This window comes from Phalangium opilio, unplaced genomic scaffold (assembly GCF_054372755.1).
Source record: "Phalangium opilio isolate 3A_F unplaced genomic scaffold, DU_Popi_V2 ptg000113l_1, whole genome shotgun sequence".
Lineage (NCBI taxonomy): Eukaryota > Metazoa > Arthropoda > Arachnida > Opiliones > Phalangiidae > Phalangium > Phalangium opilio.
Window position 1 is genome coordinate 2,035,136 of NW_028324209.1, and position 20,962 is coordinate 2,056,097.

Consider the following 20,962-nt stretch of genomic DNA (forward strand, 5'->3'; position numbering starts at 1 on the left):
AACCTACCTGATATGGGTCCTTGATGTCGAACCGCGCCATATTCGCTGTCAGAAGTCATCTGATCAGATAGCGCACCACTGAGGAACCGTCCCAACAATGTCCTTGACACAACAACCGGCATCGGCGGTGGAGGAGGTGGTGGATAGACAGGCGCCATTGCGGTATCAACGGACTCCCCTTCTTCGATGTAACTCTCAATGGAAGCCGAGGCGCGTCGATACCCCTTGATTTTGTTAACCCAAGCCGAACTATCTAATACATCCTGGACTTCACCCATACAAGCGGTTAAGTCCTTGCTACAGGAAACGGGTTGATTACGATTGTCGAAGAATTTAGCCTCGCAACCGCCACAAGGGTCAACTCGACAAGTGGCGTTGGGATAAGCGACGCAACTAGCGCGAGAGCATAAGTCATCGGGACATTGGTAAACGGGTAAACCATTGGCGCAGACTTCAAAAGTAAACGACAACGAGTTAGCCCTTCTACTTAAAACAACTAAAGAACTATTTTGAATTACTTGGAATTTCGCCAAGATTGCGTCCCCCACGGGAAGAACAAGCCGGTGTACCACGAATAACGCTTCCTGGTTGTTGGTCACCTTCCTTATTTACGCACCAACACAACCCCAACGCGTCCAAACATTGAACCGATTCCCAATCCCCAGTTTTTTTGTCGCATCTAATTAAAAAAGTTTAACAAAATAAAAGTTTCCCTCATCCAAACAGACACCCTGAGACTTTACAAGTACTTTGGCAACTATGTTTAAACCTAACCTAATTAAGAAAAAAGAAACACCTACTTTGGTAAGAAGACGATCTTGTTGACATTCTTCTTAATCTTTAAATTCCTTTCGCGAATTCTTTCGCATTCGGACATAACTAAAGACAAAACAATTCACTATGTCAACCCTTCAATTTTCACCACGTTTCTACTACAGCATAATTAAGCATCTTTGGTAGAAGGAAAAATTAATCCTAACCCCCTCCACCCCTGCCCTACACTCGAGGAAGGTAACGTTATACACCCAAAGACCGCCGCCTAGCTCATTTGGCCACGGTTCAAATTTTTGAAAGATAACATTGCAACGCGGACAAAAGGACCCATTCTTTGTTCTAATTCTCTTTGAGACGGATAGCAGCGCGACTAAGGGCTAATTTATAAGCCTTTGTACTGTTGCCAAGTTATTAAGATATTTAAAAGGCTTACCGGGACAAGTAGTCTCGCAGTCTTCTTTGGAGTCGAACCTATTAAGATTACCATTGCATCCTCCGTAGAGGAATTCTTCGCAACTATTTTTCCTGGCGTTGAAATACCAGCGATGCTTAGCCGCTTTACACATACCGATTTCTTGAGGTTGATAACAAACGTCTCCTACGCGCGAATAAATAGAAAAAGAGTGTCACTCCATGGAGATAAAAGTCATCCATTCCATTTAAAAGTGAAGATACGATTAATCTTTTTATGTAAGTCCTAGGGTTTAAGTACTCCCCTAAATGTTCTAATCCGAATTACGATTGCAAAGGGTTAATTAAGAATGGTAAGATTCCGATATTTACTTGGTTTAGGACAGCAGACCGAAAATTGTCCGAGTGGACTTAAGTGGCACTTATGGGATGATGGACAACTATCGCTGGACGGTCCGCAAGTAGCTGGTTCGCCCGTTGTGGCATTCAATAAGGGTTCACCTTCTGGACAAGGGTTGGACATATCGGGCATACCTGAAAACACAAACGAACATTAATCCAAAGCTCTTTTAATAAGATTTAATAATAATATAAAAACTTACATAATGCGATTGGAGGACACGGACCAGAGGCGCAATTAACTTGAATGGCGCGACATTGCTCGCCTGGTTTCTCGCACTTTACTTTCTGTTGGAGTTTAAGAGGTTTTAAGAGAAATTCTATGATTCGAATTTCATTTCGTGTACTTACATCGCACGGATCTCTACAGGCGCAAGTAAAACAATTATTGCCTCCCATTTGCAAACCATTAGGGCAATTCAAATCGCAATTCGCCGGGTAACATTTTTCAGGTTCTAGAAGATACACGACTCGTTAGAGCTCGAAATTACGCCTTATGGGTGGTTGAAGGGTACATTATAAAGACTTACGGGTACAATCCATGGTTCCATTTGACAATCCTCTGGTTCCTGGTAACTCGAATCCATTCTCGTCAACGCACCAACAAGTGCCACTAACAGGGTCACATTGGGTGGGTTTAAAGGCCCCAGTTTCGGCGTTGCATCCAGGAATGTAAGTTTGGGAAGCGGGAATGCCGTCTTCTCTAGCGCGATGTTCGGCAACGAGTTTCTCATGAAGACAAGCAGTCAGTAACAAAGGCTTCATGCATTGAGTGCCACAACCGTTTGAACAACATTTCAAATCGTCCGCGCATTCGGTATCCGTGGTACATTGAAATTCGCAACTGTCGTGTTTGGCTGGGATTAAGTAGGGACATTGGCCGGCTTTGCCCGTGATGGCAGAATCCTGGTTTGAAGTTTCGGCGCGTTCTAACGCGATGACGTCATTATTGTTGTTCGGTTGCAAAACTGGAGCAAATACCAATGAGAATTTCGCGCCGATTTGAATTAGGATTAACTCAAGGGGTACTTACTGATTCTGGGGCAACATATCCCACGTTGTTCGGATTCTTGTAAGGCAACGCACATATGACTGTCCGGGCATTGTTGGTAAGGCGCCATAGGTTCGCAAGTAACTGGTACGTTGTTTTCCTGGTACATAAGGGGGTTGCCAACGGGGCAGGACGGATGATTGGATGAAGACTGGCCTTGGACGCGACTCTCCACCTGTTTCGGGACGCACTGAGGAACGTGGGGACACCAGGCGCTATCGCACGGAGCTTGAACCATTTGACATTCGCGAGTCTCGTCGCATTTCGCGTGCTGCGAGTAGATAATAGTTTATTGGGCTTAACTTTCACTTAAAGAACTATCCAATCGAAATGAGACGCTACTGTCCCTCTTAAAAAGATTGTAAGAAGTATAAAAAGAGACTTACGTTGCAAGGATTTCGACATTCGCAGTAAGGACAACCTTCGTCATCCATTTCAAATCCATAATCGCAACCCAATCGACATAAGAGACCCAAACAACTTCTCAAAGCTCGAACCTCCCGACAATCCACCTTGTTCTTTGCCGCTCTAGTGTTAATTAGTTCGCTACCAAACTCGTCAACGCACCAGCATTGACTGTCTTCGGAATCAACTTCATTGCATTGAATAGGTTCGTACGAACCATCTTCGCGGCAACTCGGAACCGGTAAAGCCAAAGTGGCATTGTTGTTGCCGCGATCCAATTTCTTACTCATATCTCTTAGATACTCGCACACTATAGACGATTGTCATTTGTGAAAAACGATTCTATTTATATCGTGAACTACGCGTTACTTACTGGTTGGTAACCTCGGAGGTCTGGGATGAGCGCAAACCGATCCGCATTTCTCCTCCTGGCAACATTTCATTCCATCCTGGCAATCGGAATCAACGGTACAAGTCATATTCTCGCATGACGTAGGCGGAGGGACAAAGTTAGGACATTGGGGCTCTCTGACGCCGTGATCTTCAGTGACCACCGCGGCGGTGTTTAATGCCGGACAACATATGCCGCTATCCTGATCCGCTTGGACTTCGCATTTGAAATTAAATGGGCAATTCGAATTTGGATCGCAAGTGACCGTGTCTCCGGATACAACGTCAACCAAGGGACTTCCTCTAGCGCACGTTGGTCTGTTTTCTCTCATACAAGTTGCTATAGGTGGACAATGTCCACTAACGCAAGGATCCTCTTTCATGACGACGCATTTAGCATCTTCGGGGCAAGTGATGTCTTGGCATGGTTCCAAACACTCGCATTTCGTGCATCCATCGTCGTCACTTTTGTACCCGAATGAACAGTTCATGTTGCAGTGTAGATCGGGGCAAACAGAAGCGCTGGAACGAGCCTCGGTTGAACAGAAGACGGTATGGGCTGGGCCTAAAGATCCTTTCATTTGAGCGCCAACTTCATCGACGCACCAACACAGTCTACCATTCGTGGTACATTGCCTGGGAACAAATTCGCCTTCCTCGGAACATTGCGGGATGTAAGCTTCGTAACTCGGGTTGTTTGTGATTAAGAGTTCGACCACCATCTTCTGTTGTTGACAAACTGAACAGTAGGCAAGGCTTAGGTAAGAATACTAAGGGCCATTCAACAATAGAGACACTTACGTGTAGTATTTCCTGGTTTCAAGCAAACTTTGCCACACTTTTGAGACTCGCAGCACTTGCTGGGACCGCCGCAATCCATATCCAATTTACACGACTGCTGTTGGTCACATTCTAACTCTCCCACCTCATCATCTTTAGGACATTGTCCCGGTTTGTCTACAATAAAGCCCACCCCATAAATCAATACAATCTAAAACCAAGCCTTCGTGATTGATTAGGCTTACCCAATAATGGACAACAGACACCGTAATCGTTACCACGATTCACGTTACAAACAAAATTGGCAGGACATTGAGGTTTATTGACTTCGACGCCGCATAGAAATGGTTTACCACGATCGGGTGAATTTAGAGGTTCACCGAAATCACATTGGTCATCGAGGCTTCTGGGACGTTTACATTTGGGCAATGGAGGGCATGTTACATCGGCACAGGGGGCACTCTCAACAATGCATTCCTGACCACCAGGACATATCTTGTTCTGGAAACCACAGCAATTACTGTCTCAGTTCAAATTTGAATCTCAAATACAACGCCAATAGGTCCTATTGTTACCTTGCAGGGATTTCTACACTCGCATAGGGGACATCCTTCGTCATCCAATTCGAATCCGTAAGGACAAAACATCCTGCACACGTGACCAGCGCACTTGGCCGGCGCTGTGCAATTAACCGAATCCAAAGATCTAGCTCTCGTTCCGGGGCGTTCAAATCCTAGTTGGTCAACGCACCAACATTTTCCATCGTCCCTGTTACATTGAACTGGTTCGAACTCTCCGCTTTCCCTGCATTTAGGGATGTAGATTTCACCCCATACCTCAGCGTCTCTTTGAAACACAGATCTGAGTTGTTGACAACCTAAGTAAGTTCAATAACCTAATTAAAATTAGGCCAGCACTTTAGAAAAAAATAAGAAAACACTTAAAACAACCAACAAGGAAGTAAAGAATGAATATTAAATTTATTCAAAAATCGCTTGGATTTACGTTTTTATAATAGCGAGATTGGGAAAGGATTTTACCTGTTTTAAATTTTAAATCTAGCTATTTGGACCGCACCAAGAAAGAAGTATTGGAACCGTTGCTTAACTACTTTAAACTGGTGCAGCCAAAGCCTATAGTGACGTACGCAATTTATGTAAATTTTCATAGAAACTACCTTCAGTTTCACTGGCTCTTTGTGATAAACACACCCATATTATTCTTCGACTTAGATGCAATGGAGTTAAGGTTAAGGAAGAGGATAACCTAAACGTTTTACGCGTATCACCCTGCCTTACGTAACAGTGGCTCCAAACCAGATACATTATTTTTTGCACTCTTTTCAGGATCCATTGTCGTAAAAGATTTACATCAAAATGGTTCAGAAACTTCTTAAAAAGATGGGTTTGCGCTTAAGGTAAAAAAAATTCTAAAGCTTGATAAGGGTGCGTTAAAATCATTAAGGTATCAAGAAATGGCAGTTTATTCTAACGTTTCATAAGCCGAAGTGCCATCAAGGGCAAAGCTCCGTTATTACTCTACAAAGCAAGCGGAAGTTAATACACTGACGTGGAAAAATGTATCTCGCTGGTTAGCGTTACGAACTTCGAAGTAAGCTCTAAAGGGAATGCATGGCATAACCCAATAATGAACAAGTATGGATCTCCCATAAGGGCATATAGAGACCAAATTGAAGAGGTTACCGTGCCATCTATGTTTAAAAGTTTCTCATTCAAACAGAAATAGAACCAGACGACCTACTGTGATTTCCTTTCTTACATTTAGAAATAGAGATGACAGTATGCTATGGCTTCTCTTTCCTGGTAATCATGGTAATAAACAGGGCACAGTACAGTTTTATGGAGGGGGACTGCGCGCCTTTTGTCTGACTCCGAACCTGCCCCTTATGCACCCTCGTTGATTTTTATAAACGATACATCCACTTAAAAAATCCTTTAGACCTATACTTATGAGAGTACAATATTCTTATGATACGCGTAGATATGAAAAATATATCTTAATCATTTTTTATATTTCCCCAAAAAACTCCCGCGAGTTTTAAGATAGCTTTCTAGATGGGGATATAAAGATTTCCTTTAATACATCCTTGGGGATGGATCGGGGGCTGGGGCTAAAAACCCCTTCTAGTGGTCGGAATTGAGCTGTAGGAAATAGTGGGTAAGCCTCTAGTCATCAGTCTTAATACTTGGGAAAGCAATTGATAAGCGATATTGGTTCGAGATGATGTTCAAATCAAGTTTAGAGGGATCCATCCAAATGACACTTTCAAAGATTATACAAGTCCTCTTGCCCCATCGAAAACGGATTTTTTCTCTTCTCTACCGCAAGAACTTCGAGGGGACAGCAACGCGGTACCTTTACTTTAGGGATTACCGTAATCTTTAAAAGCCCTACCCTTAACAGCGCTAAACACACACATGGAATCTCCGAGTGAATAACCCCTCGAAGAACTTGCTAGAAGAGGAAATGAAGAAATTGCTTGCTCATAAAATGGTTTCAAATATCGATTTACTTTTTTTTAGGGGGAGGGGTATTTAGAGATTTTATTTTTAAACGGGATTGGGATTTATTCGATAGGATTTTTAATACGGGACCAAAGTAATCGTGGAATTTTTTAAGAGGAACCTTTCTCTATCTGTAAGTGAAAACGCCCAGTGCAACGCGCTTAACCTACGAAGCTTAAAACATCGTAGGAACGTTTCTTCACTCGCGCAACTTGGTGAAACGCTTCAATAAACATCTTCAAAACTCGCGTAAGCTCTTACCAGTAACTAAGGGCGTTGTGCAGACCTGGGCACATCCATTAGAACAACACTTTTGCACGTCCTCGCAATCTCCGTCCGTGCTGCATTCGGACACGGCGGCTGTGCATTCCTGTTTCGAGTAGATAGTGTCCGGTGAAATTTTGGGACAACGGCCATCCTTGACAATACCGGGTACTAAGGAAAGAGAAAAAGGAAGGGAAAAAAATATATAAAAAACTGTTCAGGGGGTGTTCAAAATTGATCAGCTGTCACCCCACGAGGAAACCAAACTTAATCTAAAAACGTCCACCCCAGCCGAGAAGACTTTTTCCTTAAACCCTTAACCACCCACTTTTCTTGGACAATTCCTTTTTTATATTTTCCGTCTCTTTCTGTCCGTTGACAATTTAGAGAGCAATTTGGAGCGGTTTTTTTTCTTTTGGCCGTTGTTTCTTATACCCAACATCCCTCGCGACTCAAACAAGCGAAAAAGAAAACCCGCTGTGGAACATTTTTCGCATTTTTTCTTGGTTCTACATGGTTTTTCGACTTTGTTTTATTTTTTTCTACCCGATACTGGAATGTTTTCATTCAACAACGGGAGGGAATGTTTCTTTTTTATGGAAGAGTCATTTCTAAGTTTTGTTTGGTTCTAACAAAATAATAAGTTAAAACAATATGTGTTAATAAATAAAATATTTGTTCACGTTGTTAAATTTGTTGGATTGGTAATCCAACTTCAGATGGGCATCGCACCGTGGGGTGTATTCTACAACGGTTTGGTACTAAATCCTCAGAAATCAACCCACAAACTTCGTCTTGACGCGAGTCAAAAATCCACAAGCCTTAGCAAATAATTACGCGCAAATAGAGTAATGATGTGGGAATTATTTATTGCTTATGTGACTCGGTTTAGTAACCTTGCTCTAAATGTAAAATGATGTTGGGAAGAATCATGTACAATTATCCCGCTTTGTGGTACACTTATCTCGAAGAGAAGTATTATGTACTTCCATGATTTTGCCAATACAATACACCCTTTCGACGAGTCTAAGAGGGAAAGGCGAGGGGGTAAAATTCTGCCTTCCATCTCGCTTTTTAGCGCCTGCGCTGTAGGCGTTTTGGATCTGAGAGTGCGCAAACACGGCACTGGAGCAACCCCCTTGTATCTCCCGATACTAAGGGTTGCCTATCCCCCTTTTCCCGTCGAAAGGGTGTATTAAAATATTTCCACAAGATTTTTTTTTGCTATAAATTTGATTTCCTGATATTAAAATCCATCAGCTCCCTGCCTATTTTCCATATCCATATGAGCCCCGCGTTTAATCATTTCTGCGAATGATTTGGGCAATAATTAGCGCCGGCCATCCTTCCTACAATTAACTCCGATGACGATAGGAAAAAATTTAATAACAATCACGCTCCATTCATCCTCGAATGTGGCTGGAAATTAGCACCGACGGCGAGGAGAGATCTCACGGAGCGGGCCCTTATTGTAAAAGCCAGAAGACCAGCAGCCGCAGCATCCATGGATGCCAGGCATATAGAGACTAGCCTTTTCATTGTTCCCTAGCTTCCAGCTATGGAAAGATAAGTGCATCTCTCTCCCGGACCATTTCGATCCCCTATGGTTTACATTTGCAACTAACTATAGCCAAGCCTCTGGTTTCCACGGGTTTCTTCCTAGTACCCCTGGGGCATAATGGGGGGGGGGGGGGCTAGTTCGATAAAAGGGAGAGCGAAATGAGAGATCGTTTAACCTTTAAAATAATCTAATCTTTACGTATGAATTTAGATAAATGATAAATATCATCCTCTATAATCTTAATATTATCGAAAATGATCATTATCCAAGCTATAATCTTAGATCGAAAATTACCATACCCTAACTATGCCTACATTAGGCTAATCTTCCTTCTAAGGCTTCGATTCAAAATGATTACCAGTTAACCCTAATCTTTGATTGAAAATTAGCATTACCTGAACTTATCTTAGACTCCTAAAATACACAAAATAAGACTAATTTTAGACTCCAATCACCAGCTAAGCCTAATCTTCCTTTCAACTTATCACCACTTAAATCCAAAATGACTATTATCTAAACCCAATCTTCAATTTAAAAAAAAGGCACCAAATAAGTCTAAATTTAGCATCTATGCCGGATGACAAACCCCCAAAAAACCAACCCTAAACCCAACAAAAAGCGCTTTAAACTAATCCTAATCAGAACAAAAAACAAAACTACCCAAGTCTATGAACAATCCAAAACAATCCTCAATATAATCTTCGATTCAAAACACATCTAATTTTAAAAAACTAAGCCTAATTCTCTCAAGTTCATTCACTTAAATCTGCCCTAGAATAAAAAACAGGGTTAAACACCGGTATAAATCAAAAACGCACAAACAATAAATTAGGCTTTTCACTTTCCCCTTAAAAATATCACGGTGTTTATAACGATGGAGAGTAGAAAGAGAGAAAGAAAGATGGTGGGAGGGTGGAGGTGATAGCATTATCCATTCGGCCCCACCTTTCATCTCTCATCCTTCACGCAACTTTGCCTCATTGATTAAAGAATCTACCATCTACTATACGATACGCTTTTGGCCTTTTTTCCCTGCTCCCCCTCTCCACCGTCTCTTTCATAGCACCATTGTAAGGTCTAACTAACATCCAAAGGTAGATCCTCCCGGATTTTGAAGGATTCTTTTTTCTCTCTCTCTCTCTCCCTTTACCAAATCATCATCGTCTAGTACTGTCTACCAGTTTCTAGTTCTACATCCTCTTTGCTTATGATCCGTCTCTCTTCCAAATCATACCATAAGTTTATAAGATATGTTCCATAAGTATGTCACTACCCATACTTCGTAATGTTAGAGGCTTAATGAGAGCTAGTTCAAGAACGACGTGAGAATTGACTACACTCGGTTTTGCAGTCCATCCTCCTCTTTAGTCTGTACTAAGCCTTTGACAGCGCCTCACTAGGCGTCGCTTTACGAGAATCTATGACGTTTCACCTACGTCACTTCATGACAAGCTCTCATTAACGAGTGACACACTTATGGAACATATCTTATAAACTTATGATCATACTGAAGATCTACGCTAAGCCTCGGTCGTTGATGTGGGAGGTATTCCCAGTTTTCCCACTATACCAGATATAATAAGTATCGCTAAAAGGTTCCCTTTCCAATTCTCTCCGGCTCGCGAGTTCCCTCAAAGATGTGTCCGGTTCAATCAGGGACTTTGAAACGATAAGAGGACCAGTAAAGAAGGCATTTTAGTGACAGACGAGAATGCCTAACTTTAAACAGTTTTCATTTCGGAATTATTTAATACCAAGGAGTGATATCTAGTTTATTAGGGAGAAGGTATAAATTCGCCACATTTCTAGCTTTATCTCCATCCCAAACGTAGGACCGGAGTTAATCCCCGCCTCTAAATTGCAAGCATGTAGTATCTCATTGGTTCTTGAAAACTCACGTCAGCGCGACGCGAATGACGAAAATTACGAGTTTTCCGACTGGGGAGAGGCGAAATAGCCCGGCCTCCTTTTACGTCCCCCCTTGTGTTTTGAAAGGGGGGACTGGGTATGGCGCCCGAATACATAGGCATCTTATACTTTCTCCCTAGAAAACTAGATATCGCTTCTTGTCAATAACTAATGACACTGATATATCAGAAAACATTTTGTGTCATTTTAAGTACCTATTCGTGCTTCAAAAGAATTCGATTCTTCTACTAATTAAGACCTATCATTAGTAGAAGAATAGATAAGAAACAAATTACTTGAATTTCCTTTTCACCCTCCCTTCAAAATTAAATTTAGAATGATCTTGATTTAAATGAATCCTAGTATTCTCAGTTACTCGTGGATACCGTGATGTTGACAAAAGGGAGCTGAGCGCAGTTTTCCCATCCCCTATAGGGAATATTTATAAGATCCATGGCTTTTTGGTTCAATCGACATTTTATACAAGAGTCCAAATACAGTCCTGGATCAAGACAGAACGACTCCTCCGAAGAGTACGTAGGTGTCTACGTTTCGCGTTCACCTGACAAAGACGAATGAAAGAAAGGCCTGTAAAGAATGGTTTCTTAATGGGATTTCAACCGGAAATAGTTGATAAAAGCTATTGGCTAATATCTCTTCCCTAAAGCCTTGGCGCAATTCCGCAAGAACAGTGGTCAATCGCCCTTAACTTTCTCGGACTGGTGGTAGCGCTTTATTCTCACCCAATCTTAGAAAGGGTATACGAAAAACCGGGTTTATACGGTTACTATTACCCTTCTAAGATTGGTATACGTACTTCCATCAAAATGTATTTCTCTTCTCACATCTCTTCATTCGAAGATGGAATTTCCGAACTACATCTTAAGCCTAACCGTAACCAGTGTGAGTTGACAGTGTTATTAAGGTAATGGGGCACCTTTTCCTATCTATTTCATCAATCTCAAGCGAGAGCGACGTTGGCTGGCGTTATCTTCAGGGTCCAGTTGGAATCGTTTCGAACAATGAAGTGGTTTTGGTCATTTTTCACAGACGGAACGGGACCCATCACTCTGTCACACCATTACAGAATCCTTTTGAATTTTAAAATCGAACCTCCTATAAAAATCTAGGTCGCGTTTATCACGATTTGGAACTTCACCGCGTCAATTTAAAAAAGTAAAATTATGGACTGTTTAGTTTATGGGAAAGCTTTTAGGCAATTACAAATCAGATGCGAAAAGCCTCGAGTCCTTTAGGCTTAAGACGCATTTATTTGAATTAAGTGCTGGCGCATATAAGGACCCCTAATTGAGCTTTAATTTCGACGCAAATATTAAAATAATTCCCTCGAGTCTTTGCTTTATCTCATAAGTTAAATGATTCTCCATCAAGTTTATATCATTCATGTTAGCATGGATATGTATAAATAGCAACGCATGATGGATTCCCATCTTTTACGTTCCAAAAGGTATTCCGCTTTGGCGTGGCTTCCAACCAACGAAATCACAGTTAGAAATACGTCATGTGAATTATGAGGCGTGACGGATAGTAAGTTCTCAAGACCGGCCTATAAAATCCGCATAGAAATTAACACGGAAGATATATGGGGCACGATAATTCCTAATAGCGGTATGCATTCTCGGTACTATAATGGATCCCAAACCACTTGAATTAATTAGAAACTTAAAAGGGGAGATAGTTAAGTTACGCTCTTAGATACACGAGCTGACGTACGCGACTTTCGTTTTAAAATATAAATATTTAAAGCAATCGATTCAGTTTAAGGAAATAAGTTACTTAAAGATTTACATCGTGCGCAATACGCTCCATTTGCTAATTCTAATTCGCCAGCATTTAAATTCAGACGTCATGTTATAGACTATCACGTCCCACCCAATTTATAATTTAAATCTAAATAATTCGCGTTAAATGACGCTTCACATTCCCTTGAACCATATATTGCATCTCGAATTTCGTTCCAATTTGTAAGGTTTTTTATTTCAATTAAAGATTCGTTTCTTTTTCAGCGAACGGGGTTCCGATTAATTTCATACGCCTGAATGAAGAGCCCAGAAATAAAAAGAAAGAACTTGAAACATAAAAAGAAAACCCGAGGAAACCTTAACCAGTAGTAGGAAGTCTAAGAAAAGAGCGATCTAAACGACATCATTAATCAAGCCTAAAGATATTATATCCAACAGAATAAATTGATTTAATTTTTCTTTCTTAAACGTATTTTTTTCTCTTATACCTTTCTTTATGTTATAAAATGGCTAAAATGATGCCTCTGGCCGTTTTGATATAACCCTTTTTTATTAGACTTTATCGAAAGTTGAACTTTAGGGAAACTTTAACAAACCGTTATATTTCTTTTCTTTTTCGGGGAAACTTTATAAAGGTAACATATTTTTTCGAAAGGTATAGTTGATGACATCAAAAGTTCAGTTCACTTTACTTTATCCCTATAAAAACGCGTCTCAAAACTGAATTGAATTGGCACGTTATGAAGAGATAGCGAAGTATCAAGATAAAAGTATACCGTATTGTCTATGAAAATGCAAAGTTAAGGCAATGCGATTCCCCGTAACACGCTGCTTAATCTTCTAGACACCAATTTTACCTGGGGAAAGGTAGGAACCAATAAGAACTAGTCCATGTGAACGGAAGTAAAACTAGGCTTTGATGAGCTTAGCAGGTGAGTCAACTCCGCCCCTCGACTATGGGAGTATCTAGCGTCATTTGTTTAAACTAAATAAACTAGACTAAATCACAGCAGAGACTCGCTTTAAGTTTGTGTTGGATAAACGTTTTGACATTTTGAAGTTTCAAAAAGCCTTATTGTAACCCAATGTTAGCGCCTGAAGTTAACCTGACAGACTACTCTGTATTTACAATATGAAATGCTAAAAATAAGGATATGATTTTTCAAAACACTCTTGGTATTTTTACATTATGGACTTTGTCCCTTGAAGGAACTTTGATATTTCGTCAGAAAGCGGTCCGGACAGTATAAGACTTCCGGTATGGACCTTGGATACTCTAATAGACAGCGGATTGACCCCCGTAAGGGATGGAGAACAGAAAAGCTTTTTGGAAGGGATGCTGGGCGGATGAAAAAAGTATAGATTTCCGATAAAAGGGGGCTATATATATCGTTGTAAGGAGCAAGAAACGCGCCTTTCCGAGCCTGGATTTAAGTCCCTTGACGGGCCGCCAGAGGGCGTGTAAGTACGCCCAGCAGTACTGCCGGAATGTCTTTAATCTACAGCCCAAGTACAAATAGAAAAGAGCCCAACCCAAACTAACTAAATTTTTAATCATACAAAGTCAACTCAACTATGATGATGCTGCAGGGCTGTCACAGATTTTGCATTTGACAGTTTTAAAACTGTTCCCCGATATTTCACGCCCATTTATATTTAAAATACCTAACCATCCCAGAATTTCCAGGTACCGTATCAACCCGACTAAACACAGATTTTTCGATATGGTGTTACGGTTACTCCCAAATCCAGCCCCAGAACCTATGGTAAGCAAATATGACAATAGGAGAACTTGGTTGATATTCCCGCCAAATTCCAAAAGAAAACCAGCCCAACTGGATGCAAAACCCGCCCAACCCGGTAGACACAGTCAGGGCCCATAAGAAAATCGTTGGTAAGTACACCCCCGCGGGACTTCTATGCTAGGGACCAATGGAAGAAGTGGACCCTTTTCTTCTTCTCGTACGTCTGCCTCTCAGCGTCTTTCCGGATAGCGGGATGCTGGTAAATCTATATCCTATAGGATGACTACTTAGAAAATAAATGGGCCAAATATGTAGAATAAGCCTTCGACAGGTAATACGTCATTCTTTCACCCCGGCTTAAAGGAAACGCCTCAGGAAAAACTTTGAGAGAATGGTTATGGGGTTATGGCCACTTTTTTTTTTTTTTTTTTTTTGCTTCACCTCATGGCGTTTTTTTGGGGAGGACCAAGAGCAAAAGAAAAAAGAAAAGATGGGTTGAGAATATGTTACGTATGTTAAAACGAAGGAAAAAACGTATTTTCAACACGTAATACATAAGATAAAAGAATATATTTTCTCTCGAAAGTTTTCAAATTGGTTTTGCTTTTTCTCTCTGTTTCAGTTCAGTTTTCGTAGAGAAAAATTTCATACATAGAAATGTCAAAATATTGGAAACAGGGTTGAGATATACAAATACTCGAAATGTAATCCTTTTCTTTTTTGATGTATTGCATTTTAATTAATAAGTGAGGTGACGTTTCTTTATGGGAATTTTTTGCTGTTTGTCAAAAGTGATGGGTTTTTGATTACAGTTTGTGTTGGTGTGTTAGTATTTGTTCTGAACTTCTGAACCGTTTCGAATCATTTTTCGTAATATCTTTCTATCTTTTCCCTCATTCAGAGAAACAGTATTAGCAAGAAGCGATATCTATAGTTTACTAGGGAGAAGGTATAAGATAATACAGAAGTCATCTTTCTTTGTACAGGGTGGAATTTTCCCCAGTCACCAATAAAGATGCGAGGATAATTTGTACCGGGTTTAAAAAGGAACCACCAAAGCCATTGATCACCGCGGACTTGCAAAGAATGGGTTCTTAACCCATTACATTAAATGATACCAAGAAGCTATATCTAGTTTATTAGGGAGAAGGTATAAGATGCCTAAGTATTCGAACGCCATAGCTCCAGTCCCGTTTCAAAATACAAGGAGGCCGGGCAATTTCACCTCTCCTCATTCGGAAAATACGTAATTTTCCTCATTCGCGTCGCGCTGACGTGAGTTTTCAAGAACCAATCAGATGCTGTTTGTAATTTAGAGACGGGGATTAACTCCGGACCTACGTTTGGACTGGAGATAAAGCTAGATTATAAATGTGGAGGTGAATTTATATTTTCTCCCTAATAAACTAGATATCGCTTCTTGGTATTAGCTTGGATGTTCTGTCGTTTTAATTTCGTTAAGTTTAAATTCCCACTTGTTAAGCCTAATTTGAAATTATGATTCCAAAGAAAACACGTGATTTTTCTCGATGTTTGAAAATTTGAAAAGATCATTCTAAATTTATCGATAACCTGTAGGTCAAAAACCTAAGTTTTTTACCAGGCATTGTTTTTATAATATTATAAAACAATACTTGTTATTTATGGAGTTTAATTTAATTTAAAAATAATAACGTTTAAAGTTTACAAGGTCTAACTAACAAACTAACCCTCCATTTCTTCAAAAGGTCACGTATATGGGGCTAAATTCTCCATGCATTATTTTTTAAAAAGCAATTCAAAAAAATCCTTTCTAAATATCCCAACAAAAACGAAGAACTTTTTTCAGTCCGTACCAAAGTTCTTTAAAAGGAAATTGTTACGCTATTAAAGAATAATATAAAAAATAACTTTCATAGACTCCATTTTATTTGAAGCCTGAAAGAAAAAAAAAGATGGGCAATTTTCAACTCACTGGAAAATACTCTCTAGCAGACTAACTTCCGGACCTCCAATCAAAAAATTCCTTTCCCCCATTAAACCCCCATATACATTTTTTTCTTTTTTTCTATGAAGTGTATTTTTTCTATAGCTATACTCCTTATGGTATGGTCTTAGACAACATCCTTTCCTCTAACAGGATACCATGAATTGACCCTTAGATGCTAAAGGGTCAAAAAACTAGTTTCGATTTAGGATATAGCTCGCTTTTATGGCTCTGCTCGGCTTGGCTTGGTTATCCAAGTATGGCACCTTGAAAATATGCCTCGCACAAACACGATTTGGGATGTTTAAACTGGATTTTTATCGGTTTTAAATTTGTCTGAAGATGATTTTTTTTAAAGATGTTTTCTTTTTTATTTTTCTTTACTTGAAGGTGAACACTGAAGTTTATTTACTATCAGAAGTAAGGATTTTAGGGTAGTATAATTCATCGATTGTTTTGGAGTTCTAGCGCAGTTTAAATGTCTTTTTCAAAGCCTAGTGAAGAGTTTAAGTGTACAATAAAGATGGTGCAGAGTCAGATCAAAGATTCTTGCTAATCCTAGGACTTGTACAGTAAAGCCTAATACAGGGATTATGTATAGATTAAGACTATGCTAAGCCTAATTTTAAACGATTTAAATTTGGAATTTTAATTTTCTATAACTCTTTGATTCAAGGATTAAATCCGATAAAGAGGATGAATCTTAATAAGGTGTCAATGTAAAACATGATTAAAATTAACTGACATAGCTTTCCTTTCAAATTTTGATAGTTATAGAGTAGAATTAATAAACATAATTCATATATTAGGTATAAATTACGAGTTAGTTAACTAATAAGCGTAATTTAATGATTTCAAATTAAATATTACGCTCAACAGCCCGATCCTTAAAATTTAAAATCTTACTACAATAATCCATAGCTAAGCCTAAAGATAATCGATTAAAAATACACCAATACTCATGGGAAATTTCCCCGGATCCAAAATTCAATTTAATGATTTCTCATATAGCTATAGAAAAAAACGTATATCTTTCCTTCCAAACACAAGACAAAAAAATCTTTAAAACTATTTCTCGTATATCGAAAAGAAACACAACGCAACACATTCCAACTTTAAAACTCCTAAACAAACATAAAGAAATAGGAACCAAGGCTTAGATACGTAAGAAAACCCTCTGTCTGATATCGAAATATTATATGGCAAGCCTCAAAACAGATGGATATCTATTTTTTAAATAAAAGAAGAAAAAAACTTCAATAGCTAAGATTGTAGTTCGGGATAAATCAAAAAGGCCAAAGTGGATATGGTACAACGCGCTTCTTAAGCTATGTTCGCACTTGCACGGGAATCGGCTTAGAATAAGTATGAATTTTCCTATACTTCGTAATGCTAGAGGCTTACAGCTCGAGCTAGTTCGAGAACGACAAGCGAGAATTGACAACATTCGGTTTTGCAGTCTATCTTCCTATTTAGTCTTACTAACCCTTTGAAGGCGCCTCACCAGGCGTAGCTTTACGAGAATCTATGACCTACGTCACTTCATGACAAGCTCCAGTTTGTAACCAGTGACAAACTTATGGTGAACATATCTTATGAACTTGTAGTTTCTCGCGTTTCAGTTTTGTACACACTTAACTTTGGAAGCGTTTTAATCGCTTCTAACCGGTTTCCCATGTATGTGTGAACATGGCTTATAAGACACAAAGAACAACACTAAGGGTTGGCTGGTTTGGCTTCGCAATGCTCCGCTAGTGCTACAAGTGAAGTAGGACACAAGTCTTAGAAATTTCATATACAGTGTCTTCATGAACCAAAAATTTTCCTTTTACGAAATTTCTGTAGCGCTGATTATTTTTTTCCATTTTATTCATTTAGAGCGATGGGGTTACTAACCTTGAATTAGGATATATTTTGAGATGGTTTTAACATTGGTTTAGTTTAGGCAATGATTATAAAGGTGCATCACCCATAATCTATGCAAAGCTCACAACGTATGCTATATTTAAACCAATTGCACTTACTGTTTATTAATATTAGTTTAGCGACAATCTACGTTAAAAGTAGTTATAAAACGAACAATTTTAAATATTTAATAGAACTAGTTACTTCTGAGGACTACGCCAAAGACGCTTGTTTAGACCGTTAACCTCAAATTATATCAGGTCACAGACGAAATAAACTTTTGAATTTGTGCTTCATCAAGACACAGACTTTAGACTTTAAAAAACACTAGTAATTAAAATTAATTAAATTATTGCGTCGCTAAGAAACGGCGTTAATGACAATATCACTCTGTTCGATTCAATATTAAATTCAGTTCGGTAATTATTAAATTTAGATCAAGCAGCTTTGATTTAATTAAGTTAGATTTTAATTAAGAGTTCACGTTTCATTGTACCTTCAAAATTATAATTAATTTAGTGGGTTATAATGAAACTGTGGCCAAACGTTTACAGTCTTGAAAGGAATATATTTCAACATTAAAAATCTGATTTATATATTGGACTTTTCCGAGGTTCTAACTTGAACTGTTTACTCCTTAATCTACTGATTTGGAAACATTAGAAGAAAACGCTTTCAGAAAGAGATTATTTCCCCGACACCCTGCCTTTACGCCTATTGCTTCTATCCGATTAAACACATATCCAACACCGTCGACAACAAATCCAATTATAAACACACACGTTTCGTAAAAGCAATTACGAATTACAGTTCACTATAAAAGCCTTTCTATCTTTAATGCCAAGATTGCGAGACAAAACTGTAAAATAAACCCTAGAATATCACTTTAACTTCATAGCAGAGTACACCCCTATTTAAGCCTTGCCAGCACTGTAAATTAACGAGGTAATTACCTCCCGGGACACTACAGAGTACAGAAAGGACGCGGCAAATTAATTAAACGTATAAAAAGAACTTACCAGCTGAAACTTCAGCTTGAGCTTGAGAAAATTTAGTGTTGGACGATAGTAGAACGAAGATTGTGAGAAAGAGGGTGGTAGTTGATGTGGTCAGAAGGTTCAAACTCAACCTCCTCGAGTACTGCCTTGTTGGGGGCATTGTCAGGCACCCCAGACTCCTCAGAGACTAGGCTATACTAGTACGCTTCCTTCCTCGAGTCTAAATGAAAGAAAAACAAAAATAACCGAGTGTTAATATACCAGAGAAAAGTTTGTTTTGGGGATGGGCAAGTAAAAGTTAGGCCTAAAACATTAGGCTTAGCTCCTGGTAAACATAACATTAAAACTTAGAACGAAATCGAGGGAAAGTTACTGGCTATGGGGGCACGGTGAGGTCAGTGGGTCAGGGGAGCCATTCCCGCTTCTTCCAGCGTTATACGCCCAAAATCACGGTATGGTAATATCGTTCGCAAACCCAACCGCGTCAAAATAAGGGTTCTCCCCTTACGTTTTAAACAAGTGTAACAAAGTCAAAAGTAGGTGAAGGAAATTGGACCCGGTACTACCGGCATTGCGTAGGGCGTGGTGTAAATATATATATATATATATACAGTTTCAGTGGGAGACGACTAAAAGATTCCCGCCAATCTATTCAGGTTAGTTCTGGAGAAATTGGCGCGAAATCAGGAGGAAGTCGTTTTACGAAGACGTCCGTAAATCCCGCGTCGTATCCGGACCGTTAGTTTATATAAGCTCATTGGTTTGTTTATCGAGTAGATAAATTCGGGTTATAGGTTAGTTCTAGAGAAATTGTCGCGAAATCAGGATGGTCTTTTAAGAAGTAAACCCCCGCTTTGTACCCATTATGTTAAGTTCTAAGAGTATATAGGTATATAATCGAAAGAAACAAGATCTTAATCAAAACGGATCGTTACACCGCCAAATTGTTAGATTAGATTCATCTAAAATTGGCGCGACAGCCGGATGGAGTTGCTCTTAAAAACTATTTTACTCGTTAGTTACAATCACAGGTACCATAATTAAACTATGACGGAACAATAAGCCTTTTCGATGTAAAAAAAGGGGATAGGCAACCCTTAGCATCGGGACACACAAGGGGGTTGACCCATAGCCGTCTCTGAGACTCTCTGGACCCAAAGCGCCTACAGCGCAAGCGCTGAAAAGTGAGATGGAAGCCAAAGTTTTAACCCCGTATCTTTCCCTTTTAGTTACATCGAAGAGGCTTATTCATAGTTTTCAGACTAGGGGGATTCATAGCATTTACACAAGGAGTCCGGGCTTGCAGACTTGTCTGCCGAGTAGCCTGTCATCCTTGTGCAAAAGTGTATGAATAATCCTAGCCCAGAAAACTATGTATAATAAAATCTACCTGTTGTAAAAACAGAAAACGAATGAAATCCAACTCAGAACTAATAAAAAACGACCCGGTGGGATTTAAAAGCTCTCCTGCCTGGAAATCGGATCTATTTCCTAATAATTCTCGTGAAAAACTTCTTGCTTCTTCTCTTCTTCCCAGATTCGATCGTGTTCCATTAAATCCATTCCACATACACCTTTTTTTTTACTTCTGATCTCATCCGACTAACCTGAACTCCTAAGGGGAACTCATCCCCACTCCCCCAAAAGAAGATCAAGAAAAAAAAGATGCTATTTCTCCGCATCCATACTAACATTTCTATTTGATTATCAGTCGATGCTCCAGAAGAATCTGGATGCTATAGAAAAAAAAAAAAACACTTCCGGAGAATTCGGAACTAGCTTATAGCTAAGAAAATACGTCATGTCCCGAATCAATAATAGCTAATAAAAACCATGGAAGCGCAGATCGTGGATCTAAAGATAAAAATGTTAAGCCTTGGCTGTAAAGGATGGGTGGCGATTAGGATCAGGGCACGTGGTCCAAATATGACGCGTATCTCGATCCGGAGCTTCAATTTTTCTAAGTAACTTTGATTTAATAAGATTGCTTTCCAGATTTAATTTATAGGTGAAAACAAGATGGCAGAAATGTTGTAGATAAAATGGGTGCTACAAAAAGGGTAATTATAGGCGTACAACATTTTCACTTAATCACTTCACTTGAGAAAACACGCAAC

The 20,962-nt window shown here is 39.4% G+C and overlaps 1 protein-coding gene across 3 annotated transcripts in view; it reads right to left on the minus strand.

Annotated features, from left to right (window-relative positions):
- The window catches only part of LOC149623260 (uncharacterized), a 60,728-nt gene that overhangs the window by 4,294 nt on the left and 35,472 nt on the right, over nt 1-20,962 (minus strand). For all 3 annotated transcript variants that reach the window (XM_089853337.1, XM_089853336.1, XM_089853338.1), the window contains exons 2-17: nt 18,867-19,065; nt 6,997-7,170; nt 4,786-5,087; nt 4,456-4,711; nt 4,232-4,387; nt 3,414-4,169; nt 3,022-3,350; nt 2,618-2,906; nt 2,115-2,552; nt 1,936-2,039; nt 1,788-1,872; nt 1,558-1,719; nt 1,208-1,372; nt 801-879; nt 519-679; nt 8-451 (exon numbers count right to left, since the gene is read on the minus strand). In XM_089853337.1, the coding sequence (XP_089709463.1) occupies nt 8-451; nt 519-679; nt 801-879; nt 1,208-1,372; nt 1,558-1,719; nt 1,788-1,872; nt 1,936-2,039; nt 2,115-2,552; nt 2,618-2,906; nt 3,022-3,350; nt 3,414-4,169; nt 4,232-4,387; nt 4,456-4,711; nt 4,786-5,087; nt 6,997-7,170; nt 18,867-19,005 (4,039 nt within the window). In that variant the 5' untranslated portion in view covers nt 19,006-19,065. The remainder of the gene's footprint in view (nt 1-7; nt 452-518; nt 680-800; nt 880-1,207; nt 1,373-1,557; nt 1,720-1,787; nt 1,873-1,935; nt 2,040-2,114; nt 2,553-2,617; nt 2,907-3,021; nt 3,351-3,413; nt 4,170-4,231; nt 4,388-4,455; nt 4,712-4,785; nt 5,088-6,996; nt 7,171-18,866; nt 19,066-20,962) is intronic.